This window comes from Pan paniscus, chromosome 2 (assembly GCF_029289425.2).
Source record: "Pan paniscus chromosome 2, NHGRI_mPanPan1-v2.0_pri, whole genome shotgun sequence".
Classification (NCBI taxonomy): Eukaryota; Metazoa; Chordata; class Mammalia; order Primates; family Hominidae; genus Pan; species Pan paniscus.
The window spans coordinates 52504623-52531071 of NC_085926.1; the positions used below are offsets into that span (position 1 = coordinate 52504623).

The following is a 26449-nucleotide window of genomic DNA, read 5'->3' on the forward strand; positions in this document are numbered from 1 at the left end:
TGGCTCCCAGCCAGCCCTGCCTCCTGCTTCTCAGTTTCCTTGCTCCCATCTACTCCATACAGACTGCAGCTGTGTCCATGGTCTCTGCGACAACCGCCCAGGCAGTGGGGGGGTGTGCCAGCAGGGCACGTGTGCCCCTGGCTTCAGTGGCCGGTTCTGCAACGAGTCCATGGGGGACTGTGGGCCCACAGGGCTGGCCCAGCACTGCCACCTGCATGCCCGCTGTGTTAGCCAGGAGGGTGTTGCCAGGTGAGGACCCACACCTTCTGTCTGCCCCACCCGTGACCTTTCATACCTGAGGCTCACTGGAGCCCCCTCCTTCACCCACCCCCAGATGTCGCTGTCTTGATGGCTTTGAGGGTGATGGCTTCTCCTGCACACCTAGCAACCCCTGCTCCCACCCGGACCGTGGAGGCTGCTCAGAGAATGTCAGTCCCCTTGATCCTTCCCTGAAGTTCTGACCCAGAGGCAGGAGGTGGGATGCCCTGGCCCTCTGCCTACGTTCTTGTGTCCCTCAGTTATTTATCCATGGCTCTCACAGGCTGAGTGTGTCCCTGGGTCCCTGGGCACCCACCACTGCACATGCCACAAAGGCTGGAGTGGGGATGGCCGCGTCTGTGTGGCTATTGACGAGTGTGAGCTGGACGTGAGAGGTGGCTGCCACACCGATGCCCTCTGCAGCTATGTGGGCCCCGGGCAGGTGAGGTGCAGCAGAGAAGGGGTGGGGGCCTTGGTTCTGGGGGACTCTCTCCCTGCCCCATCTGACTCCTGGAATGCAGAGTCAGGTGCTCAGGGTCTGGAGCCTCAGGTGCAGATGAGAACCCAGTGCTGACATGCTGAGTAGTAGCATCTGGGATTCGCTCCTTCATCCATTGGCTCATTGCTTTCCCAGGTGTTTTCAGGCACCTATTCCATGCTAGTCCGTGTTCTAGATGTAGGGAATGTGATACTGAGCAAAGCAGGAAAAGCCCCTGCCCGTGGGAGTGACCTCCCCAAAACTTTAGCCTCATGGAAATCCAGCCCCGGAGCTTTGCAGTGTCTGAATCTAGTCACGGGAGCTCAGAACCTGGAGCCTTCCATGTGGAGCATTTCAGGACTGGTGAACCAGTGTTTGGACAGGCATTGAAGACTGTCTAATGCGCCAAGTGGGAGGCCAGGCCTGGCTGGTCAGGGTCAGCCTCTGCATGGCCAGGCCTGTGGGGCTCCCTGTCCTCCCAACTCCAAGGTGGCCTCTGGGCACCAGCACGTGGGGCCTTAGCGGTAAGAACTGACAGGTGTAAGAGCTGGAGCTCCAAACCCCATTAGGGCCTTAATTCAGAACAGAGGTGTTGAATGAGCCAGTGAGATGCTCCCAACGTGCAAACAAGGGCACCTGAGAGCTGAGGGGTCTCGCTGGTCACTCACCTGCAGTGTAGACAAGCCCAGGGACACTGGCATTTGGTTGGGGGATTAGAGCAGCTGAGTAGGGTGGCAGGGGTGGAGGTGGGATCTAAGCCACTATCCTGGGGCTGGCCTTGGCAGGTACCTACACACTTGCCACAAGCTGTTGGCCTCAATGGCCCTGGCAGGGCCCCAGGCTCCAAGTGCAGGAGCACCAAGTCTCCACGGATGCTTCTCTGCGAATGCTCTCACCTCTGTGGACTCATCCTGAGAGCCAGTCTCCCCTTAGGGCCTCTGTCTCCCCATCTGGAGCACAGATCTCTGAGAGGAGGGCTGGGAGAAGTTCCTCTGGGGTCTGGGCAGACCTCCCTGGGGGCAGTGACCAGAGAGAGCCAAGTAATGGAGGAAGAAAGGGTTGGATGCTCATCATGAGACAAGGCCGTCTGTTCCTAACCTTTCCAGAGCCGATGCACCTGCAAGCTGGGCTTTGCCGGGGATGGCTACCAGTGCAGCCCCATCGACCCCTGCCGGGCAGGCAATGGCGGCTGCCACGGCCTGGTAAGGGGGTGCAAGGCTCAGAGCCCTGGGGAAGCTTTCTGGGGTGAGCCTGGGCTGCAGCTCTCTCCCTCCCTCCCCATCTCTGGGTGTCTCTCTGTATCCCCTCAGGATTAAGATCTTTCTAAACTTCAAATCCAACCATGTCACTCCTCTCCCCCTTCACCCGCCCCTGCCCAGCCTCGTCTCTCTGTTCCACTCCTGCCCCACTTCCACTGTCCTTGGCTACGCTGAGCTCCTCACCATCCCCTGCCCTTGCTCCACCCTACCACACCCCTGCTTCTGTAAGCTGCACCTGGGCCTGGCTAGCTCCTCCTGCTCTCAGCTCTGGCTCCTGGGGATACAGGGTGCTCCCACAGCCCTGAGCTCCCTCGCATCCACCTGGCATGGGTAATACTTGTGTCAAATGCCCAGTGTCCTGGGGAGCAGGGCTAGGCACACCGAAGGAGTGCCACCAACACAGACTGGGTGGCTGCAGAGCAAGAGGCAGGGGCTGGGGCTGGGTGGCTGGACAGGCAGAAAGATGGGGGAGGGAGGGGCCCAGCTGCCATCTGGTTCTGAATGGAGGCCCTTTCTCACTCCCACCCCAGGCCACCTGCCGGGCAGTGGGGGGAGGTCAGCGGGTCTGCACGTGCCCCCCTGGCTTTGGGGGTGATGGCTTCAGCTGTTATGGAGACATCTTCCGGGTAAGGGGCGCTCAGACTCGTTTTCTGTCTTCCCTGTGCTTGGGAAGGAGCCCTCTCCAGCACCTCAGGTGGGAAAGGGGCACTGCTCAGGATCCATGGTGGGGAAGGGGCTTGAATTTGCCCCTGGTCCTGTGACCTCAGACTTTTCCCTTCCCTTAGGAGCTGGAGGCAAATGCCCACTTCTCCATCTTCTACCAGTGGCTTAAGGTAGGACAGGGCAGAATGCTGGGGTTGAGGGCTCAAATCCAGGAGGCCTGCCTGGATGGAGGGGTGCCATATAACATCTCCTAGCGTGGGAGGTTGGGGGCAGGGCTGGAGCCTAGAGCAGGGGATCTGAAGATGATGGCTGCCTTCCTCACTCCTCCTGCCCCTGCTCCCTGTGTGTGTGCAGAGTGCCGGCATCACGCTTCCTGCCGACCGCCGAGTCACAGCCCTGGTGCCCTCCGAGGCTGCAGTCCGTCAGCTGAGCCCCGAGGACCGAGCTTTCTGGCTGCAGCCAAGGATGCTGCCGAACCTGGTCAGGTGGGGCCGCCATTGCCAGGCTGTGGGAGGGGGCTTCCTTGAGGGACCCAGTCCCTCCCCAGCGAGTCCTCAGCCTGGCAGGCACTCACCCCTTGGGGTGGGCCCAGCCCCAAAGGTCTCTGTAAGTTACACTAACCTGATTCCATGACCCCCCTAAACTGTGCCCTGTCAGGGCCCATTTTCTCCAGGGTGCCCTCTTCGAGGAGGAGCTGGCCCGGCTGGGTGGGCAGGAAGTGGCCACCCTGAACCCCACCACACGCTGGGAGATTCGCAACATTAGTGGGGTATGTGGTGAACTCTGGGCAGGAAAGGGGACCAGGTAGGGCATGGGAGGGAGCCTGAGTGGCTGCAGGCTCTCCCACATCAGGGGCCCCATGGGATGAGATTGGGGTCCCCTCGCCCTGCCCAGAGCCGGGCTCAAAGGATGTGCTCAGGATGCATTGCTGATGGACACTGAGTCGCTGGGCCAGGAGTGACTGCCTGCAGGGGCTCTCTGTCCATCTCAGTCTGCACATGCACACCCGCCCCTGTCACCACGGGCCCTGGGGAGGGTCTGTGTGCCCAGCTGGTGGGTCCTGAGTCTGACTCAGGATCAGAGTCAGCTCCTGGGAGGAGCTTCTGTGCAGAACCCAGCTTGTGGGCCAGCCTGCGGACCACCTGTGGGTGCCTGTGTGCCTGGCAGTCTCTCTGTTGGGGCTGCCCCACCTTTAAGGGTCTATCTGTGCCCACCTGTGGCTAAGCTCTGCTGCTGCCTTCCAGAGAGTCTGGGTGCAGAATGCCAGCATGGATGTGGCTGACCTCCTTGCCACCAATGGTGTCCTACACATCCTCAGCCAGGTACAGCAGGAGGAGGGTGTGTGCAGGGAAACTTGCAGGCAGGCCGTGAAGCAATGACATACTGACCAGGCCCTGTGCTCTGTACCAGGTCTTACTGCCCCCCCGAGGGGATGTGCCCGGTGGGCAGGGGTTGCTGCAGCAGCTGGACTTGGTGCCTGCCTTCAGCCTCTTCCGGGAGTTGCTGCAGGTACGGAAGGCTGGCAAGAGGGGATGTGCCTGCTCGGGGGACACTGTGCCCCAGGTCCAGAGGGACCTGGCTGGCTCCCAGTGTCAGGACTGACAACTAATATGCCCATCCCTGACCTCCACCCCATCCCTAGCACCATAGGTTGGTGCCCCAGATTGAGGCTGCCACTGCCTACACCATCTTTGTGCCCACCAACCGCTCCCTGGAGGCCCAGGGCAACAGCAGCCACCTGGTGAGGCCATGGGGATGGGGCAATGGCAGGGAGGGCAAAGGCACAGAGGGCGAGCCTCCAATCCCACCACGAAGGGACACAGTGGGTGTGGCGTGCTGTCCAGGGCACTTGGTTATCCTGCAGTCCCCTGGGTTCTCTCCTTCTCTTCCAGGACGCAGACACAGTGCGGCACCATGTGGTCCTGGGGGAGGCCCTCTCCATGGAAACCCTGCGGAAGGGTGGACACCGCAACTCCCTCCTGGGCCCTGCCCACTGGATCGTCTTCTACAACCACAGTGGCCAGGTTTGGGGGTCAGGGAGCAAGGAGACCCTAGCCTGGGCCCCTACCCCTGAAGATCCCTTCCCTTTGGAGTTTCCCTAGCTGTGAGCCTCCAACCTCTAACCTCTGCTCCAGGGAGCCCCCCGGCCCTGGAGTACTGCCTGACCTTACAGCCCTGCCAGGTGAGGGTGGTAGGTGGGTGGATTCAGCCTCCATCCCTCTCCCCAGCCTGAGGTGAACCATGTGCCACTGGAAGGCCCCATGCTGGAGGCCCCTGGCCGCTCGCTGATTGGTCTGTCGGGGGTCCTGACGGTGGGCTCAAGTCGCTGCCTGCATAGCCACGCTGAGGCCCTGCGGGTGAGAGGCTGGGACCACAGGAAGGCCGGCACGGGAGTTCAGAGCTGGGAGGGCCTAGCTGACCTGACTAGTGGGGAGGGGCGCATGGTCAGCCTGTCCTGAGGAAGGGCAGGGATCCAGGCCTGGACTGCCTGATGCCCCACCCTTTTTCCCTCTAGGAGAAATGTGTAAACTGCACCAGGAGATTCCGCTGCACTCAGGGCTTCCAGCTGCAGGTGAGACTGGGCTTAGCGCAGCTCTGTCCCTGCGTTGCCTGCCCTCACTTCTTCCAAGGTGCCCAATCCCCTCACCCTCCAGCCCAGTTTTGCTTGGCCCAGGCATCCAGGCTCAGGGAACTGGGTGGCTGACGTCCCCATAGAGGTCTGGAGGGCTGGCCTGGCTCTGCTGAGGGGAGACTCCCTCAGACTTGCGGCCCGAGGCTTGGATCCTGTCCGCCCTCTCCCATCAGTCTGCCTGTCTTGGTCCCTCTCTGACCCTTCTGCTGTTCTGCTCAGCTGCCTGACACCTGTAGTCCATCTGTCTGTCTCCCCATTCACTGCCCTGCCCCTGCCCAAGCCACTGGCTGACCCCTCCTGCCTGTCCCCGTTTCCAGGACACACCCAGGAAGAGCTGTGTCTACCGATCTGGCTTCTCCTTCTCCCGGGGCTGCTCTTACACATGTGCCAAGAAGATCCAGGTTTGCCCTGAAGCCCCCACCCCAAGCCTGTCCAGAGAGAAGGAGGTGGGAGTGGGTGGGGGCCCAGGGAGGAGCCCAGTTTGGATCTTAAGGACAGAGACTGGGCTGGGACTAGGGTGAGGCCAGAACCCAGAGGAAGGAGATGGGAGAGAGGTCTGAAGTCAGAGGGCTAGTGTTTGTCCCTGTGTCCACTCCCCCAGGGAGAGGGAGTGGAGACGGTGAGAGGAAGAAAGGGCAGTCCAGAGCTGGTTTCATCAGCAAAACCCCAGGGGCAGCAACTTGGCCTGGCTTGGCCCCTCACTGTGGGATCTGGGTGCAGCCCTTCCTTGCTTGAGCCTCAGTTTCCCCACCCTGCCAGAGGGAGGGTTTTAGGAGGTATCTCTGTGTCTCTTTCAGCTCTGAGCTGCTCATCCCTGGGACTGGGGTTCTGAGGGGTTTTGCTCCATGGCTCTGTGGCCCCGAGATGCCCCCGTTCCCCTTCCCCCTGACACCTTGCTGGGCCTCTCTCACCCTCTCTCCCATCCCCACGCCGACAGGTGCCGGACTGCTGCCCTGGTTTCTTTGGCACGCTGTGTGAGCCATGCCCAGGGGGTCTAGGGGGGGTGTGCTCAGGCCATGGGCAGTGCCAGGACAGGTTCCTGGGCAGCGGGGAGTGCCACTGCCACGAGGGCTTCCATGGAACGGCCTGTGAGGTGTGTGAGCTGGGCCGCTACGGGCCCAACTGCACCGGAGGTGAGGACTGGGGAGGGGCGGGGGTGGGCTTCCTGGCAGCAGAGAGCAGCCTGGAGACCCCAGCCGGGACAGGATGGAGGCACTGGGCAACTCCTATCCTCCTTTATACCACTGCAGTGTGTGACTGTGCCCATGGGCTGTGCCAGGAGGGGCTGCAAGGGGACGGAAGCTGTGTCTGTAACGTGGGCTGGCAGGGCCTCCGCTGTGACCAGAGTGAGTGGGTCCCAATGGGGAGGGGGCAGGTGGCTACTGAGGAGGCTGTTCCTGGGTCTGAATGACCAGAGTCATCCTCCTGCCCCCCAGAAATCACCAGCCCTCAGTGCCCTAGGAAGTGCGACCCCAATGCCAAGTGAGTGGGCCCAGCCTGGGGCAGGTGGGCGAGTGGCGGGGAGCCTGGGGGTCAAGGCACGGCCGGACAGGCATGGGCTAAGCTGCTGCTACCACCCCTCCCAGCTGCGTGCAGGACTCGGCCGGAGCCTCCACCTGCGCCTGTGCTGCGGGATACTCCGGCAATGGCATCTTCTGTTCAGGTCCAGCCACACGGATGCCCAGGGCCCTCCCTGAAATGTTGGGGTGGCTGTCCCCACAGAGCCCCCTTCACTTCCTCTAGGCCCAGCCCCCCTCACTGTCCCATCTCAGGACTCACCCTTCCCTCTGACCTTTTCCTTTCTCTCACACCCTCCTCTCCCGTCCTGCCTCCGGCCCCCTGCCTGCTCCTGAGGGCTCTCTGGCCATCTCCCCTTAGAGGTGGACCCCTGCGCCCACGGCCATGGGGGCTGCTCCCCTCATGCCAACTGTACCAAGGTGGCACCTGGGCAGCGGACATGCACCTGCCAGGATGGCTACATGGGCGACGGGGAGCTGTGCCAGGGTGAGACTAGGCCCCTAACCTGGGTTTATGTTGGGCTAGGGGTCTGGCTTCAGTGATCTGAGTCAGATTAGAAAGGGCTGAAGGGGCACATGGGACTTGTGGGGACTGGGGGCGCTGAGAGAGGAGGGGGTGGGACAGATGAAGGTCCAAAGGACAGATGAAGGGGGGGGCCACTAAGGGCCACCCCCATCCCAGTGTCTCTTCCCCCAGAAATTAACAGCTGTCTCATCCACCACGGGGGCTGCCACATTCACGCCGAGTGCATCCCCACTGGCCCCCAGCAGGTCAGCATGGCAGGGTTGGACATGGGGCACCATGCCATGCCCTCACAGGATGGGGCCTCCCTTCAGGGCAGGCCCGGGGAGGGGGGTGACCCTTTTACCCAGGGTGCTGGCCAGCTGTTGGCTCCCAGCAGCCCCACTGATCAAGACTGGGGACAGGTCTCCTGCAGCTGCCGTGAGGGTTACAGCGGGGATGGCATCCGGACCTGCGAGCTCCTGGACGCCTGCTCTAAGGTCAGGACCCTAGTCCTGTCCTCCTTCACTGACGAGAAGGAGAGGGGACTGAGGCAGGAACCAGCCCTTCTCACCTCCAGCAGGGTCCTAAGGGCCTCTGCAGGGTGGGCTATCCTCCCGTCAAGCTCGAGTTTAATCAGTAGCAAATAGGATCTGGGGGGCTGAGCAGGGGCCTTCATGGCCTCTTTCACAGGGCTGAGTGGGATAGAGAAGTAGTGAAAGCCATTGATACCTTCCTCTCCTGTCCCTAACTCAGAACAATGGAGGATGCAGCCCATATGCCACCTGCAAAAGCACAGGGGATGGCCAGAGGACATGTACCTGCGACACAGCCCACACCGTGGGGGACGGCCTCACCTGCCGTGCCCGAGTCGGCCTGGTAATGATGCCCAAGTCAGACCCCTGATCTGGTCTTGGCTGTGCCCCATGGGTCTTGGCAAAGATCCGATTTGATCCTGATTCTGGCCCTGACCATGACACTGAGCCTGACCCCTGACTGTACCTGGGCCTGACCCCAGCTATGACCCATGAAACTAGCCCTGACCCCAACTCAGACCCCGCGGCTTTCCTTTCCTCATGTCTGCCTTGGCTAGACCTTGGGCCGCAGGTGCTGGGACAGGCACCAGGCCCTGAATGGGGGCCGCCCCAAATCTGAGCTGACCCTCGCCCCCCCAGGAGCTCCTGAGGGATAAGCATGCCTCATTCTTCAGCCTCCGCCTCCTGGTGAGTGGCCAGCTTGGGCCTCTGTGACCTGCAAGTCCCACCCCTCTCTGGGCTTCTGTCCCCATCTGGTCAGGGGGTTGGCTGGTTTGTTCTCTCTGAGTCCAGGTCTTCCCCAGGAGATCCATGGACGCCTCAGGCTTCTCCCCTTCCACTCATGCTGTTGCTGCCTCCCGCAGGAATACAAGGAGCTCAAGGGCGATGGGCCTTTCACCATCTTCGTGCCGCACGCAGATCTAATGAGCAACCTGTCGCAGGTATGCAGCCCCCAGAGCGAGGCTGGGCAGGGCTGGGTGCTCTGGTGGTGGCCCTGCGTGGGCTGAGGCGGCAGTCAGGGACCCCATTCCCCTCGCGACTCCGCTCCAGGATGAGCTGGCCCGGATTCGTGCGCATCGCCAGCTGGTGTTTCGCTACCACGTGGTTGGCTGTCGGCGGCTGCGGAGCGAGGACCTGCTGGAGCAGGGGTACGCCACGGCCCTCTCAGGGCACCCACTGCGCTTCAGCGAGAGGGAGGTGAGCCCTGGCCCTGGCCTGCCCCGCCCCATCCCGCCCCGCCCTGCCCCTGCGCGCCATTGCCCCGGGCCCCACGGCCCACGCAGTCAAGAACCCCACCTCCCCTAGCCAAGGGGCGCCTCCTGCTGAGTCCAGCCCGGGACTCCGCCCTTGACCTGGGCCTCGCCCACTGCTGTGGGCCTGTCCTGCCCAGCGCCCTTGTGTCCTTCCGAGGACTGAGCCCCGCCCCCTGCCCTGACTCCGCCCCAGACCCCGCCCACCTCGTCCTGGTCCCGAAGAACCGGGACTGCCTGCACCCTGACTTGCCCAACCCAGGTTCAGCCTCCACCTCAGGCCCCGATAGCTTCCGAGCACCCCACCTATCTGCTTCATCAGCCCCGTGCCCCGCCCCCAGGGCAGCATATACCTCAATGACTTCGCGCGCGTGGTGAGCAGCGACCATGAGGCCGTGAACGGCATCCTGCACTTCATTGACCGTGTCCTGCTGCCCCCCGAGGCGCTGCACTGGGAGCCTGATGATGCTCCCATCCCAAGGGTATGACAAGCACGGGCCTGGGAGCTGGAAGACAGGCGGGTGGGGGCCTGGGATCCTCCCTTCCCGCCTGGCCTAGCTGTTTATGAGAGCCTTTCCTCAGAGAAATGTCACCGCCGCCGCCCAGGGCTTCGGTTACAAGATCTTCAGCGGCCTCCTGAAGGTACTGCTCCCGTGTGGGCCTGTCATTGTGGACACACATGCACGTGTAAGTGTGTGCAAGTGTGTATGCGTACCTGTGTGTGCATACCCACCTGTGTGCACACTGTCCCGTGTGAGCCTGTGTGAACTCATGTGTGCACAAGCCACATCTGTGTGCATGAGCACCCCAGGTTAAGCACATGGGTGTGCTTATGTGTGCCCACATTCCTGACAGCAGTGTGCACAGTTGAGATGTGTGCACACACATGCCTGCCTGGGATGGTCACAGATGAGTGTGGGTGAGTGTGGAGCCCCTTCCTGCTCTGTGGCACAGCCCCCTGCCTTTGCTCACTAGTCTCTGACTGGGCAGCGACCGCCACATCTTTGCTGCACCCCACCAGGTGGCCGGCCTCCTGCCCCTGCTTCGAGAGGCATCCCATAGGCCCTTCACAATGCTGTGGCCCACAGACGCCGCCTTTCGAGCTCTGCCTCCGGATCGCCAGGCCTGGCTGTACCATGAGGACCACCGTGACAAGCTAGCAGCCATTCTGCGGGGCCACATGATTCGCAATGTCGAGGTGGGTGCAGCCCCCAACCTTGGTCTTCACTGCCTGCAGCTCAGCCTGCCTCTCCACCTCCAACCATGACTCCACTTGCTCAGGCCTTGGCATCTGACCTGCCCAACCTGGGCCCACTTCGAACCATGCATGGGACCCCCATCTCTTTCTCCTGCAGCCGAACGCGGCCCGTGAGTCTGGGGAGAGGGCTTGGATGAAGGGAGTAGGAGGCAGGGGCCCTGGCAGTAGCAGCTGGAGTGCACCTGCGACCCTTGCATACCTCATATTCTCTCCTTGCAGGGTGAGCTCATGGTGGGTGAGGATGATGCTCGCATTGTGCAGCGGCACTTGCCCTTTGAGGGTGGCCTGGCCTATGGCATCGACCAGCTGCTGGAGCCACCTGGCCTTGGTGCTCGCTGTGACCACTTTGAGACCCGGCCCCTGCGACTGGTGAGGGAGGCCAGAGGCAGACGGGCAGAAGCCCACCCCGCCTGTGGTGTCCGTCCACCTGACTTTGCTGTATTGGCCTCCCTCCCTTCCAGAACACCTGCAGCATCTGTGGGCTGGAGCCACCCTGTCCTGAGGGGTCACAGGAGCAGGTACAGGGCTAGGGGCTGAGTGGGGGTGGTGGGGTGGGGGCAGGCAGAGCCCAAGGACCACCAAACTCAGAACCACCCAACTGCGGCCTGACTCCTTTGGCCCAGGGCAGCCCTGAGGCCTGCTGGCGCTTCTACCCGAAGTTCTGGACGTCCCCTCCGCTGCACTCTTTGGGATTACGCAGCGTCTGGGTCCACCCCAGCCTTTGGGGTAGGCCCCAAGGCCTGGGCAGGGGCTGCCACCGCAATTGTGTCACCACCACCTGGAAGCCCAGCTGCTGCCCTGGTCACTATGGCAGTGAGTGCCAAGGTGAGCATTGCAGACACTGTTGACTAGCTCCTCTGTTCCCCAAGAGAGCCAAGGCACAGCTCTGGCCATTGTCCTTGAGAGAGTGTTGGGGCGTCCAGGGCTGGGGAGCTCTGGGTGGTGAGTAGATTTTACTAGCGGGAGTGCTCGGGAGAGGCAGGGCGGTAGTGTGGACGGTGCAGAACCTGGGGAGGAGTACTGGGGGGTCTGGATGTTCTCCAGGACATGGGCCTGGAGGGATCTTAGCAGTGGGCGGACATAGGTCAGGGACAGATGGCAGGGCTAGGCTGGAGGTACATATATGGGGGTCCTGGTGAGAGCCCCTGGCCCCACCTCACTTCTCCTACCCCATCCCCAGCTTGCCCTGGCGGCCCCAGCAGCCCTTGTAGTGACCGTGGCGTGTGCATGGACGGCATGAGTGGCAGTGGGCAGTGTCTGTGCCGTTCAGGTTTTGCTGGGACAGCCTGTGAACTCTGTGCTCCTGGTGCCTTTGGGCCCCATTGTCAAGGTGGGCCATCCCTGCCTGCCCCACGGCCCGATTCCTTTGGCCCTTGTGGGCCAATCTTTATCTTCCTGCCTGTCCCTCTCCCCAGCCTGCCGCTGCACTGTGCATGGCCGCTGTGATGAGGGCCTTGGGGGCTCTGGCTCCTGCTTCTGTGATGAAGGCTGGACTGGGCCACGCTGTGAGGTGCAACTGGGTGAGTAGCCCCGTGCTCGTGCCCACCCTACACACTTGTGTACATGTGCACACATCAGTAAAGGCACCAAGGGTGGGTGGAACGGGCAGGGGCCAGGAAGGCAACTACTAACCTGGTTCTGGGGGCTGGGCCCTGGGGGACAGAGCTGCAGCCTGTGTGTACCCCACCCTGTGCACCCGAGGCTGTGTGCCGTGCAGGCAACAGCTGTGAGTGCAGCCTGGGCTATGAAGGGGATGGCCGCGTGTGTACAGGTAAGCAGATGGGCAGGGACATGGAGGTGGGAGGCCCCCACTCCCCTGCAGTCACTAGGTCCAACCACTCCCTCCCTGCCCTCAGTGGCAGACCTGTGCCAGGACGGGCATGGTGGCTGCAGTGAGCACGCCAACTGTAGCCAGGTAGGAACAGTGGTCACTTGTACCTGCCTGCCCGACTACGAGGGTGATGGCTGGAGCTGCCGGGCCCGCAACCCCTGCACAGATGGCCACCGCGGGGGCTGCAGCGAGCACGCCAACTGCTTGAGCACCGGCCTGGTGAGCAGGTGGGGGAACCGAGTAGCCAGGGTGGGGAGGCCTGGCAGAACTTCCGACCTCTGAAGGGTGAAGGGCGCCCACTGCTCTCTCCAACCCCAGAACACACGGCGCTGTGAGTGCCACGCAGGCTACGTAGGCGATGGACTGCAGTGTCTGGAGGAGTCGGAACCACCTGTGGACCGCTGCTTGGGCCAGCCACCGCCCTGCCACTCAGATGCCGTGTGCACTGACCTGCACTTCCAGGGTGTGTCCCCCTGCCCACTCCCAGTACCCATTTCATTCCTCAGAGCCGGCCAGCTGACCATGCACCCCTCCATTCTGCAGAGAAACGGGCTGGCGTCTTCCACCTCCAGGCCACCAGCGGCCCTTATGGTCTGAACTTTTCGGAGGCTGAGGCGGCATGCGAAGCACAGGGAGCCGTCCTTGCTTCATTCCCTCAGCTCTCTGCTGCCCAGCAGGTGTGTGGGGCCCAGAAGTTGGGGCCAAGTGTTGGGGGAGGCCTTGACTGGGTCTTGGGTCTTAGTATCCCCTCCTGTTCCTACAGCTGGGCTTCCACCTGTGCCTCATGGGCTGGCTGGCCAATGGCTCCACTGCCCACCCTGTGGTTTTCCCTGTGGCGGACTGTGGCAATGGTCAGGTGGGCATAGTCAGCCTGGGTGCCCGCAAGAACCTCTCAGAACGCTGGGATGCCTACTGCTTCCGCGTGCAAGGTGTGTCCACCCGACCAAACCCTACTTCCCCTGCTCTGCCCCTTCCCACCAATCTGCTGAGCCACTGACCTGCTTTTCCTGCAGATGTGGCCTGCCGATGCCGAGATGGCTTCGTGGGTGACGGGATCAGCACGTGCAATGGGAAGCTGCTGGATGTGCTGGCTGCCACTGCCAACTTCTCCACCTTCTATGGGGTGTGTGGGGGCCACCCTTGGGGGCGGGGGGTGCTGGGATCCCCGAGGAGGGAGCCTGCTCATAGTTCTGTCTTTCCACCGTGCCAGATGCTATTGGGCTATGCCAATGCCACCCAGCGGGGTCTCGACTTCCTGGACTTCCTGGATGATGAGCTCACGTATAAGACACTCTTCGTCCCTGTCAATGAAGGCTTTGTGGACAACATGGTAACCCCCAAGGGTGTGGGCAGAGCAGAGCCTGCATTGGCCATCTCCATCTGGCCCAGGCCAACAGGCCTTGCTCTGCTCACAGACGCTGAGTGGCCCAGACTTGGAGCTGCACGCCTCCAACGCCACCCTCCTAAGTGCCAACGCCAGCCAGGGGAAGTTGCTTCCGGCCCACTCAGGCCTCAGCCTCATCATCAGTGACGCAGGCCCTGACAACAGTTCCTGGGCCCCTGTGGTGAGTCTGGCCACTGTCCCACCCTGTTGGCCGTGGCCCTCGCTCACAGTGGGCCTGACTCTGGTCTCCCTGCAGGCCCCGGGGACAGTTGTGGTTAGCCATATCATTGTGTGGGACATCATGGCCTTCAATGGCATCATCCATGCTCTGGCCAGCCCCCTCCTGGCACCCCCACAGCCTGTGAGTTGAGGAAGGGGGAGGCAGAGCCCTTCCTGGCACCCCCACAACCTGTGAGCCCGGGGAAGGTGGTGGGACAGCTCCCGCCAGGTCAACACTCTCCCTGTTTGTTTGTAGCAGGCAGTGCTGGCGCCTGAAGCCCCACCTGTGGCGGCAGGCGTGGGGGCTGTGCTTGCCGCTGGAGCACTGCTTGGCTTGGTGGCCGGAGCTCTCTACCTCCGTGCCCGAGGCAAGCCCACGGGCTTTGGCTTCTCTGCCTTCCAGGTAGGGCTGGGTTGGGGCTGCCATGGCGGGTCCTTGGATCTCGCTCGAGGCGCCTCGCCACTCACCCCTCTGCTGCTCCCAGGCGGAAGATGATGCTGACGACGACTTCTCACCGTGGCAAGAAGGGACCAACCCCACCCTGGTCTCTGTCCCCAACCCTGTCTTTGGCAGCGACACCTTTTGTGAACCCTTCGATGTAAGCATGGAAGTGAAGTGTGGCAGATGTGGGATGGGCCCAGGCCCTGGTCACACCCTCCACCAACAACCCTGCTCTTCTAGGACTCACTCCTGGAGGAGGACTTCCCTGACACCCAGAGGATCCTCACAGTCAAGTGACGAGGCTGGGGCTGAAAGCAGAAGCATGCACAGGGAGGAGACCACTTTTATTGCTTGTCTGGGTGGATGGGGCAGGAGGGGCTGGGGGCCTGTCCCAGACAATAAAGGTGCCCTCAGCGGATGTGGGCCATGTCACCAAGGAAGGGGGTCTTCATGCAGCCGGTGCAGAGCTGGTCCATCCAGAGGGGTGCCTCGTGCTGCAGCGGCGTACGGCGTGGGTAGAAGGTGAAGTCCACGCGGTAGTTGAGCAGGCAGCTGAGGGAGGCCATGTAGAGGTCAGAGAAGCGCACGAGGCGCCTCGAGAAGTAGGTGGGGTTGTGGAAGGTGCGGAAGATGCTGCCGAACTGCGCATTGAACAGGGCCTTGGTGATGCACCTGGCGAGGGAGACACGATGCACTCAAGGGGTGGGCCGGGGTGGTGGCTTGGCTGGGACTCCTGCCCTGGCCCCACCTGCTCACCTCAGCTCCTGCCGCTCTTTCATCCAGGCAGCCAGCACCTGCCTCGACTCCGCGTCCTGATAGGTCTGGGGACACAAAGTGTGCATTGGGTGTGTGCACCCAGGAGGCTACCGCCCTGGCCCTCCCACAGCCACCCCGGCCCACACCTGCATGCGCTCCAGCAGCCCCGTGAGCGCCTGCTGCCACGTCAGCGAGTGCATGTACTGCTCCGTGTTGATGATGCGGATCTCACGCTCCAGCTCGGGGATGATGGCGCCTGTGCGCCAGCCGTGCCGCAGCATGAGATCCTGGTGGGTGGGGCGGCGGAACTGGGCTCAGCGCCAGTTGCTGGGGGCGGTTGGGGGGGTTTCCTGGCCCTCCCCCACTGCAGCCCAGCCCTGCCTCTCTCACCGCCAGATCACTATAGAGGTGGTCCCCGAAGTAGAGCACGCGGGGGCCACGCCATTCCGTCAAGCGTAAGAAGTCAAACAGGTTTCCCTAGGGAGAGGAGGGGAATGCTGCTGAGCCAAGTGTGCCTTGTCCTCCACCAGTCCTCCCTCCCGAATCCCCAGAGGCAGCCCAAATCCAGCCGGATGCTGGCTGCCCTTTCCCATGGCCTTGCTGCTCCCTCCCTGGGCCCTGGTTCTTGTCACTTTCTCCTCCAACTTGGGAAGGGGATTCTGCCTGCTGCAGGAAGGTGCCCTACAGGCCTGGCATGGTGCCCATGCCTCGAGGGCCTTCTCCCTGTGGTCTCACACGTACCCCAGGTTAGGGATTAGATCCCTGTTTGTTTGTAAGGTAGAAACTGCAGGGAAGGCTCTGCAGCCCTGAAGTCCTTGCTGGCCTCCCCTGCCTCAGTGCAGAGGGACCTGGCAGACCAATGGCAGACCTCACCAGGGCCACCAGCATCTTGGAGCCAGAGAAAGATGGAGACACTCAGCCAGGCCCACATGTAACTGGGGAAGCTCACAGGGTGGCAGAAACTGAGAGGCCCAGAGCAGGAATCACCAGACTAGTGCTCAGGCAGCAGCCACCAGGGTAGGAGTCCACACCCCAAAAGCGAGAATAATTGACACCCAGCAAGCACAGTTCTTGAAGCAGTCTGTGCATCCCAAGCCTCAGAAGTGGAAGCGCTGGGGGAAACAGGTGGTGTGGGAGAAGCCAATTGCTGAACTAAGTTCAAGTGGAGGGGCAGAGGCCCAGGCAGGCCCCAGACCAAGAGAAAGAGTCTCAAAGGGCAGGAGACTGAGAGACTCCTAGTGACAGGCAGGATCCAACACACAGTGGAAAGCAGCTTCAGAATATTGGGCATAAAGAACTGCCTGAAAGCTGCCAGGGAAGAAAGTCATGTGTTTCTCACAAAGGTGTATGACCCTCTTTAGCTGAGGCTGGATGCCAAGGCAGGGGAGAGCAGCGCCCTCAGAGCTGAAGGGACGCACCTGGGCCCGAGGGCTGTGGAGAGTTTGGGTGCAGAAGGGTGGGAGGCAGAGAAGTGGGCAGGGCTGAGAGGGTGGGGGTGTTTCCTGCAGGCCAGGCTGGGCATTGGCCACCTCCACATTGCTCCCCTGGCCAGCTGCTGGCTTCCCCCTCCTCCAGCCCCAAGGCCTTTAGAACCCCTAGCCTGAAGAAGCCCAGCTCAGCCAGATTTCCGCATTCCAGCCAGGGCTAAACCTTAATCACTGCCTGCTCATAGACACCTAATCCCACCTCAACACCAGTCCCTCTCATTTTCCTAGCCAGGTAGGAAGGAGGAGTTTCTCTAGATCACCCAGTGAGCTGCCCCCAACCAGACTTGTTCTGGCTGCAGCAGAGTGCTCAACCCCAAGAAATGACACCATTCATCAGGCATTTCACGATCTCTGACCATTCTTGTTTTTTGAAGACAGGGTCTTGCATTGTTGCCCAGGCTAAAGTGCAGTGGTGTGATCACAGCTCACCACAGCCTCGAACTCCTGGGCTCAAGTGATCCTCCCACCTCAGCCTCTGGAGTAGCTGGGACCACAGGTGCACGCTACCATGCCCCGCTAATTTTTTCTATTTTTAGTAGAGATGGGGTTTCGCCATGTTGGCCAGGCTGGTCTCAAACTCCTGAGCTCAACAAACTATCCTGTAGCCTCAGCCTCCCAAACTGCTGGGATTATAGGCATGAGCCACGGTGCCTGGCGCACTGGCCATTCTGAGGGCTTTATACCACAGCTTCAGTAGAGAGTATTACACCTCTTTTGCAGACAAGGGAAGCAAGGCACAGAGGTCAGGCAACCAGGCGAGGCTCCCTCTGCTGAGTAGTGGAGTTAGGAATTCAAAGCCAGGCTGCTTGACCCAGAGGTCAAGCTCTCGAGGCCACCCAGACCTGCTCCCTGCCAGCCATTGCCTGTGTGAGGCTGCTCAGGGCCAAGGAGCTGTGCTGCTTCTTCAGAGGCTGCCTCTGCACAGCCTGGGGCCCTAGCTAGGCCCCGCGCCCCCACCACATGCTGCTCTCCCCAGATGGCCCTTACCTGCCGATAGATCTTGCCCTTTTCCAAGCGGGTGATCCGGTCCCACTGAAGTGAGCCCTTCTCATCGAGTTTTCTGAAAGGCCTGGGGTGCAGGTAAAGGGCATGACTTCCAGTCTGTGGCTGGGCCACGGGCCGGGCAACCCCCATCCCTCCTCCGTAAAGGCCCACCTGCTCAAGTGGACCCATGCCAGCAAGGGGGTGTTCTCACCCCAAGCACATTGGGCAGTGGGCAAGGGCCAGGTTGGCCTCCTGCTTCAGTCCCCTCATTGGGGTGGGGCCTCTATTCCCCTTCCCTGGCCCTGCAACCCCCACCATGCCCATACTTGCGCCGGTCAGTGAAGAAGCTGGGCTTGTCTGCCTGGACAATGACCACATCGAAGAGCTGGCGCCAATCGGGACCCACCATGTGCCGCATCCCCTTGTCTCTGTGTGGAGGAGTTTCAGGTGGCAAGTAGTCTGAGGGCGGCTCTGTGCCTGCCCTCCCCACCCAGAGCCCTGGCCCTGCTGTCCCTCCGTCCACAGGGGCTGGACTCACACGAAGCTGAAAGGACTGTTGGTGATGAGGAACAGCTGTTTCCCATGGGCCACCAGGCGGTTCAGGACAGCAAACGTCTCATCCCCTCTCAGGATATACTTCTCTAATGGGGCAGATGAGTCTGTGAGGGCCAGTCCTGCCACCTGCTCAGGCCGGCCACGGCAGGGCTTCTGTCCACACTTACCCATGTCCTGCTCGATCCACTGGTACATGAGGCCCTTCACATGCACGTCTCGGATGGCGTCCTGGGGGCAGTGGAGGACAATGAGGGTACAGCAGGGCCCAGGTAGGCCTGTCCCACTGTGGCTGGACTTAGTCTTTCCTGCCATCCGAGGGCAGGCCCAGCATCCTCACCGTCACGTCCTTGTAGAGATGTGCTTGGTCAAACTCCAGGCTGTGGCCCAGAAAGTAGTCCACCACACAGGACAGCAGAGCCATCTCCGGTAGCGAGAAGATGTCCATGAACTGCTTAATGGAGGGACCCTGGGGAGGGGGCCATTGTCTCAGACACCCTTTGGGGCCCCAACCCCTTCAGTGCTGGAGACGAGGGCCCCAAATCTGCCTTGGGACATGGGCACATGTCCATGGGGCAGGCTGGCTGCTGGGGTATGGAGTACCTTGCCATAGAAGCCACTCATCTGGTATAGTGGGATGTGCTGGGTACCCCCATACAGCTCAATCACCTCCTCGTCTGGCACAGGCTGGAGGCCCCTGAGCAGGCCCAAGATACCATCAGTCCAAGGTAGTCCTGAGCCAGAACAGCAGTGTAGGGTGGGGCGGGGGTGGGGTTGGGGCAGAGCCGACTGACCTGTAGGCTGTCCCCAGCTGCACGTAGTGGAAGGCGTCAATCTTCATCAGAAGGCTCTGGGGGCACCAGGGAGGCAGGACGGATGGTGAGGAGGCAGTTTCACCATGGCCCCAAGCCAGCCTCTTTCAGCCCATGCCAGAACCCCAGCTGGATGGTACGGAGGGGTAATGACCATACCAAGAGGAGGCCAAGGAGGGAGCCCCTATACAGGTCCAGCCACTCACCTTCTGAATGTCATAGTGGAGGCCACGGATGGCAAAGCTGGGGTTGTAGTCATACTTCCGAATCCCTTCTGGGTACTGCCGGGGGAAAGGGGCCAGGCCTAAGCCAATAGCCCTGCCAGACCTGCTGGCTGGGTGGCCACCCCAGGGGGTCAATCCAGCCACCTGCCCAGGGCAGCTGCCAGGCAAGAGGGCCAGGGGAGCCCCACGACTCAGCCCTGAGCTTAGGCCAAGGTGGGTCTGGCCAGCCTCCAAGCCCTGGGTTTGTTGGTGGCAAGGACCCCCGTCTCACCTTGTAGTGCTCGATCAGGATGTCACGGGCGGCAATGAAGATCTCGGGGTGCAGTGCGTCTGCATACTGGGCCAGGGTGTAGTCGTAGTCAAAGCCGTAGACCTCAACGTCACGCAGGCTGATCTCGTTGTTGGCGTAGATGGCTGCTGGGTTCAGGAGACTGCAGACCTCGGGGGGCAGGAGGTCTAGAGGAAGGAGATGCAGGGAGGCAGTGATGGGGATGATGATCCCTGTAGCAGCTATGGCTCCTGAGCACTCTGTGGGGGCCTAGCCCTGTGAGCCTCAGAAACGCCCCACAATGGCACCTCTTATTCCAGTGCTGGAGATGGTCAAACAGGCCCAGAGAGAAGTCACTTGCCCAGGGTCACGCAGTTAGGGTAAGGCAGAGGCCCTGGCTGGAGCTCCTCCTTATGGTTACACCTGCCTACATTACACTATCTCCTGTAGCCCACCAGGTATACTGAGCCCGTGACTACTCCAGGCCCTCACCACTAAGCCCCATCAGACATAGGGCCATGCTAGAACCCTAGCAGCAGTCACTCAACTCCTCACTGCCTAGCCCCAGAACAGCTGCTTTTGGGATGCTCTACAGCGCAAAGCCTCCCACTTGCTCAAAATCCATGCAGGAACACCACTGTCTGGCCCCCCACAATTCAGCGCCTCCTCTGCTCCTCTCAGCTGCCCTGCCCTGCCCCCTGGCCTCATCTCTCAGCCTCCCTGGGATTATGTGTGAGGATAGCATGGGGGCACTGAGGACTCCAACCCAGAGGGGCTGGCTCTGTATGGCCAGACTAGGGGGCTGAGGCCATGGATGCTGACTTTTCTACCTTGCCCAGAGCTGGGACTGGGGCTCAGGAACATTAGTGGGAGGGGGAGCCCCTCTGCTGATCGGGCTGCCAGCTCTGTGCACTTCCCACAGCCCAGGGAGAGTGAGGCCCCTCTAATCAGATTTCAGCTGCCCGCAAGCCCATATAATGACATTTGCTGGCTCTAGCCAGGGAACATTGCTAATTACGACAGTCAGGACGTGATGTCAGGTTCTGGGCCATTATCCGGGTTGCTCCTTCTGGGGATGTGGTCGTGGCCACCCCAAGTCCCTGGCTGCTCCCAGGAGGCTGCAGTTGGCTTTGAGGCCCACAGCAGGGTGCTGAGCAGAGCACTGTGTGGCATGGGCTCTGGGGTCCCAAGGAGGCAGATGGGGCTGAGAGGCCCCATGTTACCTGCCCTGGTTTCCCTATGTGTACAATGGAGAAAGTGGAAGGGAAAGGAAAGGGAAGGAGATGTGCTAGGAAGGCCACATGCAATGAGGTCAGCCAGATAAGACCAGGCCCTCCCTCTCATGGCTATGACTTCAGGAATGTCACCTCACCTCTTGGCCCTGTTTCCTAGTTTCTAAAAGGGTACAAAAAATTGTACCAAGTGGGGCATGGTGGCACACACCTATAGTCCCTGCTACTCAGGAGGCTGAGGCGAGAGGATTGCTTGAAACCCAGTAGTTCAAGACCGGTCTAAGCCATATAGCGATACCCTGTCTCTGTGAAAACATTTTTAAAAAGAAAAAAAAAATTGTACCAACCTACAGAATTACTAAGACTGTCATATGGAAGGTGCTGCTCTGTGCAGCAATCTCACTCTGCACCTGCACATATGCAGGATTAAATGGGTGATATGTTTCCTGAGCCTATGAGCATCCTGTCCCCAATTTCCCAGTGCCCCTCCAGAAGCAGGGGCTGCAGGGAGAAGGGAGCAGGCAGGACTAGATGTACAGGGTACATCTAGTACCCCTGCCTTGCAGGGGCCCCAGCTCTAAGACTCCAGGGGATCCCTGTCTCAGCCACAACCCCAGTGCCGATGACAAAGCAGGAGCTGCCAGGCCAGAGGGCCAAGGAAGCCCCACAGTGTGCCTGGCAGCTGCTGCACTCAAGAGGCAGACACCTCGCTGATGTGCTCCGTGCCCAGAGCACTTGCCTCAGAGGCACTCTGGGGACACAGGGCTCCATTCCCACCCCTTTCCTTTGGAGCCAAGTTCAGGGTGTGGGTGGGGGATCAGGTGTGGCTGGTTCCCCAGGCCAGCACAGAGCGGCTGCTCCGAAGATCCGTGGGTATAGACAGGAGTCTTCACTTGGATGCAAGTGAGACAGTTGACTGCAACGCTCTAGGGAGCTGCTTCTGAGCCACCCCTCAAGGCCCAGGGTTCTGGTGTCACTAGGACCCTGGGCCTTGCCCTTCCCATGGCCCTGAGTTCCCGGATACCAACTGTGACTGTGACTCTTGGTGCAGAAGACCTGGGAGGGTCTGCTCGGCAGTGCAGCCCCTTGCTGGCACAGAGTCCTGGTTAGGTCCAGGCCTTCACCTCTGCCCCTAAGGATGTTCCCAGGGGCCCAGGGGCAGACAGTCCTCCCAGGAACAAAGCAGGATGGGGAAACAGCCACAGGGCCTGGTGGCCTGGCCTGATTTCTAGACTAGAAGAACCTTGGCTCTGGGGCGACAGAAGCCTGTTCCCTTCCATAGGTGGTGTGGGTGGGGGGTGGGGGTGGGGCAGCTGAGGGTGTGTCCCACCCAGCATGTCCAGCAATTGCCCTCCTTTCTCCTCAGCCCTAGCTCCCACACCTGCCCATGGTGCCAGGTCCCAGGGCCAACTGCTCCCTAGCAGCCGTGACACTTGTGGATGCCTTAGAGGCTTGTCTTGTTCAATCCTCACTCCCATCCTGTGAGGCAGTCCCACTTATTCCCCCATCGTCCGGAGGAAGAAACTGGGGCTCAGGGAGGTGAAGTCACTTGCTCCAAACCACCCAGTAACAGGCACCGGGGTTGAGATCACCATTCAAGTCACCCCACCTGCATTAATCACTCTGCCTCTCAGCCTAGCCTCCCAATGTCACCACACTGAGGCCAGGCGGGTGGGGGCTGGGGGACTGAGGGACCTGCTGCACTGCTCTCAGCCCGTGGGCATTAGCCCAAAGCGGACCTCGGCGCCCAGAGGTGTGAAGCTGGCTCCTGCTGGTGCTCACCATGGGATCTTGGTAGGAATGACTTTGCTCCTTGTATGACAAGAGGAGCTTAGAGGGCTGTGAGGCTCCAAAGATGCAGGCAGGCCCAGGAGGACAATGTCCCCCCGTGGTCCTCCCTGAAACCTCCAAGGCAGGCTTCTCAGGATACTCTGAGGGTCTTCTCCGGGCCCAGAGCAAAGACTTCTTAAATAACGCTGTGGGCTGCCCCTCCACAGACACAAACTCAACCTGGGACCTCGAGGGTGGACAGATGCCCAAGGCTTCAAAATGACCATTCCTCAGGGGCCTTTACCATCCTGCCTTTACTGGTCAAGAAGTGATTCTCCGCCACCCCACAAAGCCGGAGTGAAAACCCCTGTCTAGCCAGTTAGAATCTTCCAGACAGGGCTACTTTGTTTTATCAGACAACAAAAGCCACGTCACCCCTGGGGGTTCCTCCGGAAGCTCTCCTGCCCTGCTTGGCCTGGTTCCAGTCATCACCCAACCCTGGGACAGAGAGGCCCCAGGACTGCGTTTCATGCTTGAGAGAGGGTGAGGCTTGCTGGGGGACCACCCAACTGGTCAGTGATAGGGTCACGACCCAAACCATATCTGTCTGCTGCAGAAGCAGGGCCCCACTAGACCCACGGAGACAAGCAGGCAGATGTCCAGCACTCTCAGCTCTGGGGCCTCACTAGTGCGCCCCAGCCGGCCCCCTCCAAGAAGGGGCCTCAGCCTCCTCACGCCATTTCTCAGAGGGAGAGAGCAGGGACAGGGAGGTTAAGTGCCCTTTGCAGCCCTAGTCTGGGCTCCAGGGGGCGGGGGTGACTTGGCTTCTCCCAGCCTTCGCTTCCCGGGCTGAGAGGGGGCCGGACCTCCAGGGCGACATCGAGGTGTGTCTGGGAAGTCCAACCGGTGTCCCCTTTGGTCCGGCCGTCCCTAGGAGCCCGTTCCGCCCGGCGCCGCTCGCTGGCTTTGTCCACAGCACTCTCCCGCCCCAACTAAGGGTTGGCCGAGAACAAGGGGTTGGGGGCGTTTCCGCCGCGGCTTCACGGCAGGCGGGACCCCGAAGGAAGTCGGCGGGGGCCTAGCACTCCGGCAGCCGCTCGAGGAGCCCCGAGCTCCTGCAGACCGAGCCGGGGAACAAACCTCCCGCCCGCCCCCGGGCGTCGGGGGCGCCCCAGAGGCCCCCGGGATGAACGGCCGGAGCTTCTCGCGAAAAGCCGCCCGGCCCTTGCGCTCCGGGGCCCTGGCGAGCCCCACTGGGTGTTTCCCCGGAGGAGCGGTACCCTGGGGCTCGGTCCGTCCATCAGTCCACGCGGAAGACACCCCGGCGCACGTCCCGCCCCGGCTCACCCACCGTGCACCAGTCTCCGCATGTCCTGGTAGCGAGCCCATAGGTGCGCGCTGAGGTCGGCGCCGCTGGTGGGTGCCTGGGCGGGCGCGGAGCGCGGGGCGCCGGGGCAGTGGGCGCCGGGACCCGGGGGGCCGCACCCAGGGCAGGAGGGCGAGGACGAGGCGGCTCGCGGCCCGCCGTGGCCTCCGCACAGCAGCCAGAGCCGAGCGGCCGCCCGCAGCCCCGCACCCGCCATGCCCACCGCGCGCCGCCCGCCGCCCGCGCTGCCCTCGGCCCGCCCGCCGCCCGCCGCCCGCCGCCCGCCGCCCGCCGCCCGCCGCCCTCCGACTGCGCGCCCGCCACGGTGGCCTCGTGCTCCTCACGGCGGCCGGCCAATGGGTGCGGCGCGCGGAGCCCGGCCTGCCAATGGGCGCGCCCCTCGGCCCGGGGGGCGGGAGGCCCCGGACCCGGCGGGGCGGGGCGGGGCGGGGAGGGCTCCCCAGCCCCCTCCCCCAGCCAGTCTCCGGCGCGGTCCGGAAGGACTCTGCGCCCCCCTTCGGCCGTCACGCCGGCGATGGCGGCGCCTTTCCCTGGCCCCAGCCCTGGAAGTCAGAGGGCCTAAGAGCGGCCGTCCCTGAGAGGCTCCGGACGGCCGAGGCGCCGAGAGGAGACAGCCGGAGCCCGACGGGTACCCCCCGGGCCCCCGGGTCCTCTGCCGCCCTCTCCGCTCCCGGGTCCGCCCGCCCTACCCTGCGCCTCTGGATGCTTCTGACCCCAGATCCTCCGCTCCTCCCCCTAGTCCTGGTGCTCTCCTTTCCCGGGGTCCTGGTCCCCGGTCTCTGGGCTCGGACTGACTGCCCACTGACCAGAGCCCGGGCCAGTCCACTCACTGGTCTAACAAATAAAGAGCCCTTCCCGCGCTTCCCGGTGCCAGGCCCACGCTGGGGGAGGCCGAGGGGCCTGCAGGGCAGCCGACGTCCACTAACCAGGTGACTGGGCCGTGCGCTGCAGGGTTGTGGGCCACGGTCACTGCGCCCGCTTGGTTCGGACCTCGGCAACTGGCCGCACTGACCCGTCAACTCCCGGTTTCCCGGCGCACGCCCCTCGTGAGATGCTGTGGTCTTTTCTAGCAACGTCGACAGGCTTTCCAACAAAATTCCTCTTTCCTGCGCAGAACCGCTCTCCACTCGCATTTCTTCTGCTCAGATCCGTATTCCGAGCCCGCACGCATACCAGGCTGTGCTCAGGGTCCGGAGGAGGCCGATCCAGTACCCGTGGGCCCTGTCGGAGGTGAGCCAGCTGGGCGCGCGTTGTTTTCTGACGTGGCCTCGTTGTCTTTCAGGGTGTGTGTACATTCGAAACTCCACTGAACCTTGATTGAAGACCTACAGTGTGGCAGTCCATGGCCTGGGGACTGGTAAGGATTGAGGCCGTAGGATGGGCTCGAGTGTGGCGGTGTCCCCAGGGCCCCAGTGAGCAAGTGGGTGTGCTGGGAACCTGGCCACAAGTGAACCTCCTCCAGGCGAGGGGATGCCCTGCAGCATCCAGCCGTCAAAACCTCCTGTAGAAACGGGAGCGAGCATCAAGCCTGTGTGTGTGCATGCTTGGGCGGAGTCTACCCGGAGGAGAAAGAGGCTTCCGGGCTGGCCCTCCAAAGCCGGTTGTACAGGCGGCAGCTCAGGCTGCTCACTGCGGGCCCTATGACCCTTTCTGGGGCCCTGCTTGCTCTCTCCAGTCTGCTTTTGTATATTTTGTGTCCATATCTCCATATCATCAAATCGTCTCATTGGTTCTAAGCTTTCATTTACCTTCCTTAGATTGTCTAATAGTTGTCTCCTTTCTCAAAGCTGTTCCTGCAGTTTTTACTTTAGTCCTAGGTAACGGAGTGACAGCCCCTTTCAGTTATCTTCAGCAAGCACAGCAGCATGAGAAGACGCAATTACAAGTGAAGTCTCTTAAGTCAGAGCCCTGCTTCTACCTGGCATAGTCTCTTAAACTGTCAGTTAAGAGAATACATATAAACAATACACGTTCAGACTCGGCGCGGTGGCTCACGCCTGTAATCACAGCACTTTGGGAGGCCAAGGCAGGAGGATCTCTTGAGCCCAGGAGTTTGAGACTAGCCTGGCCAATATAGTGGGACCCCCATCTCTACAAAAAATTAAAAAATTAGCCGGGCGTGGTGGTGCACGCCTGTAGTGGTGGGAGGATGGCTTGAGCCGGGGAGGAGGGGGTTGCAGTGAGCCGAGATTGCACCACTGCACTTCAGCCTGGATGACAGAGCGAGGTCCTGTCTCAAGAAACAAACAAAAACCATGTTTGGGAATACATGTGAAGAGCGAGGGCTCTGCCAATCATTATCATCATAATGAATATTCTAACTAATATTAATCAGTTACTATGCTCCAGGGTTGTGTTCAGTGCATCATTCCTATTACCGCACTAAATTCTCACAGCGTCAGAACAAGGCCTCCGTTTTACGGCTTAGGGAATTGAGGCACAGATGGGCTAAGGGAGCACCTGTAGAGCAGGGATGTGGTTTGGTAACAGAGTGCATGCTCTTTATACTGCTCTTCTGCGATTATTGTGAATAAAGCGCCTACAAGTGCCTGTGGAACTGTAAGTGCCCCATACAAGATAGCTTTTATTAATTTTAGGGTTCTCACGCGGCGCTTACTTAGATTTTTGCTGTGATAATTGATGAAGTTCAGCTTTCAACACTCCATATCAAATTCTGTTACTTTAGAAGTCTAGGCACCAATCACGTCTCCGAAATAAACGCAAGGCATTGCATAATTGCATTTTGGA

At 61.3% G+C, this 26449-nt stretch overlaps 2 protein-coding genes and 1 long non-coding RNA gene across 14 annotated transcripts in view; 2 read left to right on the forward strand and 1 right to left on the reverse strand.

Moving 5' to 3' along the window:
• STAB1 (stabilin 1) overlaps positions 1-14665 on the forward strand; it is a 28766-nt gene extending 14101 nt beyond the window's left edge. The window contains exons 23-69 of one of the 6 annotated variants that reach the window (XM_057301782.2): positions 63-249; positions 335-428; positions 542-700; positions 1843-1938; positions 2526-2621; positions 2781-2828; positions 3013-3143; positions 3316-3427; positions 3903-3980; positions 4069-4167; positions 4301-4399; positions 4551-4682; positions 4887-5015; positions 5174-5230; positions 5608-5691; positions 6228-6423; positions 6541-6636; positions 6727-6772; positions 6877-6953; positions 7169-7294; positions 7505-7578; positions 7735-7809; positions 8066-8188; positions 8485-8532; positions 8709-8786; positions 8896-9042; positions 9437-9577; positions 9678-9737; positions 10117-10293; positions 10377-10463; positions 10573-10722; positions 10815-10871; positions 10977-11178; positions 11534-11683; positions 11769-11873; positions 12017-12124; positions 12210-12403; positions 12503-12647; positions 12728-12861; positions 12948-13113; positions 13198-13307; positions 13395-13514; positions 13600-13749; positions 13825-13929; positions 14047-14190; positions 14273-14386; positions 14470-14665. In XM_057301782.2, coding sequence (XP_057157765.1) covers positions 63-249; positions 335-428; positions 542-700; positions 1843-1938; positions 2526-2621; positions 2781-2828; positions 3013-3143; positions 3316-3427; positions 3903-3980; positions 4069-4167; positions 4301-4399; positions 4551-4682; positions 4887-5015; positions 5174-5230; positions 5608-5691; positions 6228-6423; positions 6541-6636; positions 6727-6772; positions 6877-6953; positions 7169-7294; positions 7505-7578; positions 7735-7809; positions 8066-8188; positions 8485-8532; positions 8709-8786; positions 8896-9042; positions 9437-9577; positions 9678-9737; positions 10117-10293; positions 10377-10463; positions 10573-10722; positions 10815-10871; positions 10977-11178; positions 11534-11683; positions 11769-11873; positions 12017-12124; positions 12210-12403; positions 12503-12647; positions 12728-12861; positions 12948-13113; positions 13198-13307; positions 13395-13514; positions 13600-13749; positions 13825-13929; positions 14047-14190; positions 14273-14386; positions 14470-14526 — 5363 coding nt within the window. In that variant the 3' untranslated portion in view covers positions 14527-14665. Of the gene's footprint in view, positions 1-62; positions 250-334; positions 429-541; positions 701-1842; positions 1939-2525; positions 2622-2780; positions 2829-3012; positions 3144-3315; positions 3428-3902; positions 3981-4068; positions 4168-4300; positions 4400-4550; positions 4683-4886; positions 5016-5173; positions 5231-5607; positions 5692-6227; positions 6424-6540; positions 6637-6726; positions 6773-6876; positions 6954-7168; positions 7295-7504; positions 7579-7734; positions 7810-8065; positions 8189-8484; positions 8533-8708; positions 8787-8895; positions 9043-9436; positions 9578-9677; positions 9738-10116; positions 10294-10376; positions 10464-10572; positions 10723-10814; positions 10872-10976; positions 11179-11533; positions 11684-11768; positions 11874-12016; positions 12125-12209; positions 12412-12502; positions 12648-12727; positions 12862-12947; positions 13114-13197; positions 13308-13394; positions 13515-13599; positions 13930-14043; positions 14191-14272; positions 14387-14469 lie in introns of those variants that run through there. The other 5 variants (XM_003818746.7, XM_008972121.6, XM_057301783.2 and 2 more) reach the window with 5 other exon arrangements.
• Positions 14557-24642, reverse strand: NT5DC2 (5'-nucleotidase domain containing 2). Of its 6 annotated transcripts, none has more exons than XM_057301787.2 (14): positions 24628-24642; positions 19316-19500; positions 19027-19101; positions 18803-18858; positions 18612-18705; positions 18349-18477; positions 18179-18239; positions 17995-18097; positions 17783-17884; positions 17460-17541; positions 15376-15462; positions 15132-15272; positions 14986-15050; positions 14557-14901 (listed from the first exon to the last, which is right to left on the reverse strand). In XM_057301787.2, the coding sequence occupies exons 4-14, from the start codon at positions 18847-18849 to the stop codon at positions 14640-14642; spliced, it is 1173 nt and encodes a 390-aa protein (XP_057157770.1). In that variant the 5' UTR covers positions 18850-18858; positions 19027-19101; positions 19316-19500; positions 24628-24642; the 3' UTR covers positions 14557-14639. The 6 variants fall into 6 exon arrangements, with proteins under 6 accessions (XP_057157770.1, XP_057157769.1, XP_008970374.2 ...); XM_057301786.2 differs by lacking the exon at positions 24628-24642 and adding an exon at positions 24391-24405; XM_008972126.4 differs by lacking the exon at positions 24628-24642 and adding an exon at positions 23666-23936.
• LOC134729897 (uncharacterized) lies at positions 24089-26437 on the forward strand. 2 transcript variants are annotated; one of them, XR_010111439.1, is made up of 3 exons: positions 24090-24329; positions 24984-25058; positions 25513-26437. It is a non-coding gene; the product is annotated as an uncharacterized LOC134729897 (long non-coding RNA). The 2 variants fall into 2 exon arrangements; XR_010111438.1 differs by having other exon boundaries at positions 24089-24329; positions 24984-26437.
• The last annotated feature ends 12 nt before the right edge of the window (positions 26438-26449 follow it).

Excerpts from the sequence above, each read along its gene's own strand:
- NT5DC2 (XM_008972126.4), bottom strand. The coding sequence starts at position 23,897 with ATGGCGGGTGCGGGGCTGCGGGCGGCCGCTCGGCTCTGGCTGCTGTGC. Across the intron at positions 19,501-23,665 it reads CATGCGGAGACTGGTGCACG|ACCTCCTGCCCCCCGAGGTC; the intron begins GTGGGTGAGCCG and ends TCCTTCCTCTAG. Across the intron at positions 19,102-19,315 it reads TCCTGATCGAGCACTACAAG|TACCCAGAAGGGATTCGGAA; the intron begins GTGAGACGGGGG and ends TTCCCCCGGCAG.